General features: G+C 36.1%; 1 protein-coding gene across 1 annotated transcript; it reads right to left on the bottom strand.

Moving 5' to 3' along the window:
• Positions 1-3075: 3075 nt before the first annotated feature.
• LOC115926153 (CMP-N-acetylneuraminate-poly-alpha-2,8-sialyltransferase-like) lies at positions 3076-8736 on the bottom strand. Its single transcript, XM_030990684.1, has 3 exons — positions 8620-8736; positions 5658-6191; positions 3076-3449 (listed from the first exon to the last, which is right to left on the bottom strand). The coding sequence occupies exons 1-3, from the start codon at positions 8655-8657 to the stop codon at positions 3161-3163; spliced, it is 861 nt and encodes a 286-aa protein (XP_030846544.1). The 5' UTR covers positions 8658-8736; the 3' UTR covers positions 3076-3160.
• Between the last annotated feature and the right edge of the window lie 610 nt (positions 8737-9346).

Below are 9346 nucleotides of genomic sequence, written 5' to 3'. Positions count from 1 at the left end.
TTTATTAAAAGTATTTTTGTAATGTTTTGCTTACACTGTACATACTGTACATATGTGATAGTGATATTATTGAATGACACACTACATGAATCTAGTTTAAGGCAAAGTACAAAGCAAGCCGATTAAACATCTATGTTGTAAAGTTTGTTGAAATTGATGATCTGATTGAAATGTTCACATCGTGTAACATCCGAAACAAACTATAGCATATATTGTACACTGTTGTTCATAACCTGCAAAAGAGAGTATGTTTGTTAGTGAATTTTCTAGGAGTTGTGATGACTACAATTGCTATTAGCTTCATATTTCACTTTGTTAGATCACATAAGCATTTTTAACTACACGTTCCTGAAATGAACAGTATACCTTACACAAATTGAGAAGTCCATGAAGACAAACTAGGTATATGTGCAAAACTAATTAAAACTGCACAAGTTTTTCAATAAATGTTAAAGAAATATTTTTCTGCAAACAATTAATGTAACTTAGGTTAATAATACCTAAAGAAAAGCAATTAACTTGAATAAAGTTATCATGTTAACAATGTGTAACGTCCGAAACACCAGTGGTGTGACATATGAAAATTATTAGGCAATGCACTGGTTCCCCAATTTGTTTGGATTTATGTAACTTATATCATCAGTTGTTATAATAAAATAAGTTTGACCTAAGAAAAAAGCATTTTACCTATTGAAATAAAAAAAAAATTATTGTCAAAACCCAAATTTGGAGCTATTTTTCACTTTCAAGGACAGAAAATCTGTATTTTTCAAGATAGAAACTCAAAAATTTGCATGAATAATCTCTGAAACATATTCTTAAAGACCAACATATTTGTTGGTGAAGTTAATAGCAAATGAGTTTTATATCACAGTTATTAGATATGCTATAGTTCACAATAAAATTGTAAAAACTCAAAGTATTCATATCTGGTGAATAAAAAAGGAGATAGATTAAGGTCTAAAATTTGCATTTCTCAAAAATATGAATAGTCCTGTTCCTAAAAATACATATTTGAAGTTAGTAAACATGATTTCATTTCAGACCCTATTGCGGACACATTTGGTATATGTTTTAAAAAAAACCAGTGCCTCAAGCTATTATTAGCTATCAGCATCTTTTTCTTGACAGCTTTTTGGAGATGTTAAGGTTAAGACCTTTTTTTTTACATCTTAAATTTGTCGACTAACTCTTGCTTGACGCCTATGTTTGATAGTTTTGGGGACGGAGCATGACATAGGAGAATAATGAATCATTTTTAAAAGTCATCCGAGGCAATTAGTAAAGATAATTGGGGTCGTGACGTAGAGGTTTGCTGAACTTACCAATGATAGAAGGTGGGGCTGAAATTTCAATATCACTAAGGACAGTGATGTAACTTAAAGGGGTTAGTCTACCCTGATATTAAATTGGTTTTAATAAAGGCAGAAAAGTGAGAGAAGAAGGTGGGGTTAGGGTTGGTCTGATGACCCTTTTGTGTAGTTGGAATCTTTGCAACGAAACAAAATGTAGGTAAATCTGACCTGACATCCCAAGTTTCCTCCATTAAAGTTTTCGAGCAACTTGAATACCCCATAAACTATACAAATCAATTATACAGTAGGCTTGCGGATGCAACGTGTGAGAGAGAGAGAGGATTGAAGAGTCCTGAAAAAGGACTCTTGGTAATCTTTCTTGAGGTTATGTAGTCCTGAAAAGTTCATTTGGTGTAGTCTTGAAAAAGACTATTGGTTATCTTTCTTAGCTTATAGTTCTAAGGAGAACTATAGCGCTTGGAGAGGATGGGTAGCGGGAGTGGTTCGACGTTTTTCAGGACTCCTCCATCCTCCCTCCCTCTCTCTCACACGGGCGCGTACGCAGGGGGGGGTGATGGGGTTGAACCCCCCCCTTTGGTATTTGTATGTGTGTAAACCCCCCTAAAAAAACCTAAACCCCCCCCCCCCCCCTTTGATTTTTTTTTTTTTTTTTTTTTTTTTTTAATTATAAAAATTTAAAAAAAAAAAAAATAATAAAAATATGCCCATGGCTGACCTAAAAAAGGTAACCTTACCACCCTCCCCCCAACAAAGAAAAATGTCAAATTTTCAAATTTCGAGACCAAAAAAAAAAGTGTCCTCTTACCCCCCCCCCCCCCCCCCCCCCCCCCCCCCCCCCCTCCCTGCGTACGCCCCTGGGGGATACTATATATTGTGTTATAACACCCCGATTCGTGTCTTCACTTGTTTCAGTGCAAGTGCAAAATTTGCTTGTTATCATTGTTTTCTTCATTATTTGGTCACCATTTTAATTAAAACATATCTCTCTTCAAATTGACTCTTTTTATAAGCTAAATACAGTTAAGGACAATACTATGCTAAAAGTACAGATTTTGCATATCAATAGATTAAGTATAATAAACAGTAATTAAATCCTACAAATGTAAAAGACATTTCTAAAGGCTGAGCAAGTATATGACATTATAAAAAAATAACAATTTTACTTGAAAGACATTTTTTTCACTTGCATTAATTTGAAAGACAGTATAGGCCTACTTTATAGGTAGAGTGGCAGTTGGTAGCAAAGAAGAGAGAGAGAGACGGGAGAGGTACTTTAATGCATTCCCCATTTCGATTACCTTTCATCACAAGAAGATTAGAACAGTTCTTGAATTATTTTGCTCACTTGCTTCGCTCGCACGCAAATGAATTACGATACCATTACACCCAACCAGGAGGTACAGACAGAAAACTATGAAACGTTCCAGACGACACTTGATACTGTTAGATTATTTTAGGTGTGTATATACCAGTTAGTGTCTCTAAATGGTAACTTTCCACTTTGTGCAGACCCTCTGAACACGCCACTACCAAGTGTTTGTTTTGTCGATGCCCTTCCTTGATAGACGTTTTGTAGGCCATACATCGACCAAGTGATTTTTTTACTAGGAATATAAACCAAATAATGTCTTGACCCATTTTACTCGTAACTCCTTATCAAAGGTACTGGTTACCTATCGACTACGAAAAACACCATCAATACTAGTTTGACTGACCATATTTTCGAAGTGTCAATAAGTGATTTTAATGTTGTCTCTTATTTAGTGACTCTAAACTTTTTGGATATAAATCAATTTGAAACTATAGTTTGAATAAAAAAAGAAAAAAGAAAATATCAGCCAACATCAAATAATTATGTTATCATAACATCGCTCTGTGACTAAGCGGAGTGCGCCATCTTCTGCTAGCTTTTGTAAAAGCGTGAATTCTTTTGGCATCTTGTGAACGCCGATGGAGTGGTTTCCTTTGCTGTAGAACGGCCCCGTATTAGGCTCGTAGTAATGGTATCGCAAGGTGCGTCCCCGGGAATCCTGCGGGAACGGGAAGAATCCATACATTGTGACCTCATCACAGTGTAGTAGGGCTGCAGTCATCACAGATAGACCCGTCGAAGGCACTGGCATTTTCCATACTCTACCAACACAAGTTTAAAGAAGAAAAAACATATTGAGAAGTCATCATTAAATTCCATTTGATTTGACAACAGGGTATTGAAGTTGCCCTTGAGTTGATTTTCGACAATATTTGCGATTGTGTCACAGGTATGATCTGGATCGTTTAACAATGTTAAATCTGAGATATACGGCCCTACATGTTACCAGTGTCTGTGATATGATGTAATATTGAAGCCCTAAAAAAAAAAATCGAGCTTCAAAATGATCAAGTGCTTCAAAAAAGTAGAAATCTTTGAATGACCGGTTTTACCATACTCGTTTTCCCAATAGACTGTAGTGTTATAAAAACCGTTCGCCGAACGGTTTTCAAAATTTGTAATCCAATCATTAATATCTTGATAATCAGTCAGGCGATCGGCTTGTAAAAGTCATGCAGGCACAGCGGAGCACCCCAATTTGCATATCATTAGCGGCCCGTTCTATTTGAATAACCAACGGACATCTGCGTGAATCCGAACATGTGTGTGCTAGAATGTCAAATCTTAAAATTCGCGTTGCGCCTTTATTACTGCCAATATCGCTATGAAACTTTCCATACTAACTAAAATTATTATGAATTTTATGTCAGTGAAATAAATACGAAATTCCATGGAATAAAACTCGAGATATTAATGTGTTTTGAGCTTCGCCCCTCGAAAAACACGACGTCTACTTTATAATGCGATGACCCTATCAAGCAATGCACGAAGTAGAGACTTGGTATGAATATTCATTAGGGTTAAATCCATACATGGGCGAAATTTTCGCTTCTCCGCTGTATTTTTTTTGGTTATAACGTTCTTTTTCATGGGGCTTCATTTTTAAAAGTTGTAGTCAGCGAACTCATTGAACATGACGTCATCGATCTCAGCGATGTACTGCGCATGCGTCTTAGGCCCAGTGCATGCCAGATCGAAACAGCTGAGCCATTAGCGTGCACGTGTGCAGTCGGCTGGCAAGACATGTATAGCCAACGCACACGCGAGGTTCAGACATGACACACATTTGAATGTATGGGACTGGTCAAACAATTTTGCGACAACGAAGGATTATTTTTGTTCGATGAGATTCGGACATTGGGGTATGTTTTTCTCTGAGACGACCCTATCAAGCAACTATGAAAAGAGATATTTCACAAGGATTGAGATTATTAAATTTTCTTTCTGTTCATACGAGGCAATTCTTTCTCGCTCTAAAAGAAATGATGAATTTTACGGTGATTTTGTATCTCATTTTTTTCGTTTTTGTTCGTCAAAACTATCCCTTAAATTTCACATTTTCTGTGCATCAATAACTCCTTTTATACACATGAGTGTCTTGCAAATTTATTAAATACTCGATTTAGTAGCTTTGATTGGTGATATTCATCACATTAATGAAGAATTTGTCTTCGAAATTTGTTTACTTTTTTTCGCATCGATCGGTACACAATTGTTGATTTTATGCAAATGATGTTTACTGGACGAGAGTCGATCGCACGGTAATTGGGGTGCTCCGCTGTGCCTGCATGGAGTTCCTGCATGTGACTGACCTAAAGGTTTATAATTATCATTGCAGCATAAGTAAAATCAAGGATTATTTCTAAAGGATCTAAGACAATGTTACCGGATCCCTTTAAAGGCCCACTGCACTACTTGCAGCTACTTGCGCCCTCTATATAACAAACAATGCCTAATCGGTGACCATTGCTCCCCCGTGATCCTCTTTTTCTTATGTTAACTGAGAGCTGAGTTGATGAGATAACCACCTGTCCAGTGACCTTGCAGGGCAGTCTAATCCCTCCTATAAACTACGGCAGATAAGCTTTAAGACTAAGAGAGCACACTGAAGAGCACGAGTGGCTAGTTAAGTATATATATTCATATTAATTACTAACCCTAACCCTAACCCTAATGGAACGGGGAAATAAATACTACTAATTCTACTACTATACATATTACTTTTAAAACACAAGGCGTGCAGAATGAGCACTCATATTCCGGTTGCACACGAGGCTTCGAATCGATTGCGTTAAAATCAAGCCCTACACGTAAATTAGCCTACACGCCAGAAATTCGGCGCTATGTTTGAAAAATTCTAGTTTTACACTTAATTTATGTACGCTATCACTCTGACCACGATGCGTCAAAGAGCAACATAGTGACGTCATGCACGTGTACATTATGCTAAATTGAGAACTGTTTCTTACTTCGATGCGAGGTACATTAACGATTCAGGACTGTACGCCCATGCAGGTTGGAGTTGTAGAGTATCTCTGAAGGAAACAGCTATTTGACTCAATTTCTCTGGAAAACCTTTAGGAAACCAGACGATACTGCTGTCGGTGACAGTATTATTCAATCTATTAATGTACATCCATCCTTGCACCGTTGTATTCAAGTCTTTCGAGAGTTTCGCCAGCGCGAGAAGCTGCATCCGATTCACGGTGATGAGGTCGACTTTGGATCCGACATCTCTGGAGAACTCACCGTCGACCGGGGCAAGGTTCAATCGGAAAACGAAGTCGTGGTCATCGACCTCACGCCCGCAGAGGCTTGATAGAAGGATGCCTGAGTTGCCTACCACAGCGCATCGGTGACCCACCGGTGAGGGCAGCACGTTCGTCTGATTGTGCTCCATGATCGTGGATAAGTTGGTGCCGAACTTATAATTTTCGGGGTCGATGTCACGACGAAATATCCTGAATGTTGTACTCGTATTCAAGTATTTCAATATCTTGCGCCTGCATGGTGGAAAACAATTATATTAAAAATTAACTACATTTCCGTACTGGATTTTTGTATATAAATTGGCTTAACATGAGCCCCTTACCCCCCTCCCCCCCCCAAAAAAAAAATGGAACGGTTCTGACTTGCCTGTCAACCCCACCCTTTGCAATCCAAACATGATCTTTAGTAAACGACAAATTAAGTTACGTGAAATATCCTACTTATTCAAATTTAAAACAATGTAAGTATAGAAAATTATGGTCCATTTGATCATTCACTAAAATGAAAAAATAATGTTAAGTTTTGGGTAGGTTGGTTTATAGACATTTTGAAGAAAACTATTACTAAACTCTATATTTATTTTAAAAAAACACATCTTAACATCTCAGGAGAGTTTTTTAATCACTCACCCACCCTCTCCCCGCCCTTTTCGAGAAAAAAATGGGGGTATGGATACTCTAGAAATATAAAAAGTTAATTTTTCAAACGTATACTGTTGCCCATAAAGCTGGAATTAAAAAAATATATATATTTATAATATCCCTATTCATGAAATGAAAGTGAGAATGTGATTAATGCTTGATAGATAAAGCTTATATCTTCTCACAACTTAATCGACCAACCTCTATGACTCTTGATATTGTGACAATATGATTTATTTCTAATGGCTAGATTCATATCTCCTCAGAGTCTTATAATAATAATAATAATAATAATAATAATAATAATAATAATAATAAATAATAATAATAATAATAATAATAATAATAATAATAATAATAATAATAATAATAATAATAATATAATAATAATAATAATAATAATAATAATAATAATAATAATAATAATAATAATAATAATAATAACTTTTATTTACCCAGGGTAGCCACTTCAGTTATGAAACTGTTCTTCCAGCGGGCCCTGCATAACATAATATGTTATTACTACCCTTCTCCAATCTAATATGCTGAGCGCCTAGCTAGAAGGCAGAAGGTCCCATTGTTATAAGTCTTTGGTATGACTCGGCCGGGGTTCGAACCCACGACCTCCCGTTCATGAGGCGGGCGCTCTAACGACTGAGCCACCATGCTCTCTCTGATTCTTTAGATTGACAAAGATCTGAGATGATATAAGCTTTATCTATTAATAATAAATCACATTCTCACAATCTTTTTCATAAAAAGAAGAAAGAACGAGTTGATATTATATCAACTTTATGGGCAACAGTGTATTACAGCGCAATTTAGGTAAGACAAACTTCACAATAAAATTAGAAACGAAGAATCCTTTTGCCTCACTTTTATTGCACAAGAGCACACAATTTATTATGACAATAAATGAATATAGGTCAATTGTTATCACCTCATAAAATGTGCACTTCCAGCTTTTGATGGTCATGGTAAGTGTGCTGCATGATCGTAACCAAGGCTATCAGTTATATATCCTATCAAATTAAGTCATCTTTGAAAAATTATATATACACGGTATGTATTTTTCTGACTTGTTTTTAATTGGAAGATCGAGCTTGCGATCTTTATCTACTGGGTTCAAGCCAAAAAATTCTTTACAACAAAAATATAACACTTACACAACTGTTTTTTCTCACTAAATTAGCAACCAGTGTCAGGTGCGTATGAACTTGACACTCATAAACTCAAATGTAATTATAAATCAAATTTTAACATGGTCTTATTATAGTATACAAAATTACGTGCAACTTGGTAATAATCGACCTGCCAATATCAGTCTATCCCAGTGCCATGTTCGGCAATGTATCAGGAAATAGGGGAATAACATGTCGGAAAGTGTAATGTATAATATACCACTGAACATAGTCCACGAGTTCATGGTCCATGTACATGCATGACTATTGATATACAATAACCCTCCAAAACACCAACATTGATTATCAATTATGGTGAATATCAAGATTTTAGTCATTTTAGATTAGAATAAGCAATTTAGCTATAAATTATATACCTGCTGTTTTTCCTCTAAGAAAGTGTAGGAATAGACGCAGAGCCAGAGAGTGATGACCTCTAAGGTATTTGAGTCGCAAACTATTAAATTAGTTTCATCCCGACTGAGGCTTATGTACACAATACAATTGTAAAATTAAATTGTTTGAACTTTTTATAAAAGACGAACACATTATTTACCCGTTTTGTTTGGTATAATAATTGTACTTTTATCATGACATAAACCAACAACTAAAAAGTGTTTATAATATCTTTCGTGTATAAAGTATATTACTATGTAACCTCATTTGACATCTTGCAAAAATTGATAATTTGGCGACATGATGATTATGCTCTTTAATACACCTGTCCAGGATATCATTTCTTTTTAAACCGTTGAACAATTTGAAATGTTTGATGGCTTATCCGTAAAAAAGTTTCTGAGGTTCTGAGCTTGATAATACATTCTGTGACTCATGCATACCTAGCCTCTTCTATAGCTTGAGTGGATAACGGTTTCATTAGCTGTACCCGACGTCGATGATGAGGGGATTGCTGGTCGACCGTTACCTTCAAACCTTCTGGGGTACCGCCGGCGTCGGCCAGTGGAACTACAAGGCGAAAATAACAATGTTGATGATGATGATTGTTATGTACATAAAAATAAAAAGATTTGTTGAGATGATAATTATATACTAGTATGCATGTATATACAAACTACGAAGACAACAGACATGGTGAGAGATCAAGAAATATATTGATGGCCCCATTGAGATAAGTTGCCGTGTCAAGTACAGGACTTAAAGTAGATATTCATCGATTTTAAAAACTAAATTAATTTCATTATTGCAAAGTTGAAACTTTGATTCCACAAGGTTATCAAAATTCAATGCTTGGAAACATTCGAAGTAATGATTATTATAAATTATAAAACGCTTAAATACAGCCCCGGCATAGCACCTGAAGAGCTCTCCGAACGCTGCTGAGATGTGTGAGATCACAGTATGGACACGATTTGCACAAGCAGACGATGTCCCATGCATGACATCTCACACATTTTCAGTGCCTGTGTTTTCATCTTCTCTTGAGTTCTTACTCTTACTTTACTACCGTCAGGCTAAGTGTATAATCAATTGCCACACTCTAAACCCCGCACATGGTTTTATTTTTATGACAAATGCAGCGATACAAAAATAAAGGAATCTGTCGCT

Source organism: Strongylocentrotus purpuratus, unplaced genomic scaffold (genome assembly GCF_000002235.5).
Source record: "Strongylocentrotus purpuratus isolate Spur 01 unplaced genomic scaffold, Spur_5.0 spur5_scaffold_19, whole genome shotgun sequence".
Taxonomy (NCBI): domain Eukaryota; kingdom Metazoa; phylum Echinodermata; class Echinoidea; order Camarodonta; family Strongylocentrotidae; genus Strongylocentrotus; species Strongylocentrotus purpuratus.
The sequence above is the reverse complement of the archived record's forward strand: the minus strand, read 5'-3'. Positions and strand labels throughout refer to the sequence as shown.

Bases quoted from the DNA above. Each gene is read 5' to 3' on its own strand.
- LOC115926153 (XM_030990684.1), bottom strand. From the start codon at position 8,657: ATGAAACCGTTATCCACTCAAGCTATAGAAGAGGCTAG. The intron at 6,192-8,619 runs GTATGCATGAGT...TCCACCATGCAG, and splicing joins CAAGCTATAGAAGAGGCTAG to GCGCAAGATATTGAAATACT. The intron at 3,450-5,657 runs GTAAGAAACAGT...TTGTGTTGGTAG, and splicing joins TTAATGTACCTCGCATCGAA to AGTATGGAAAATGCCAGTGC.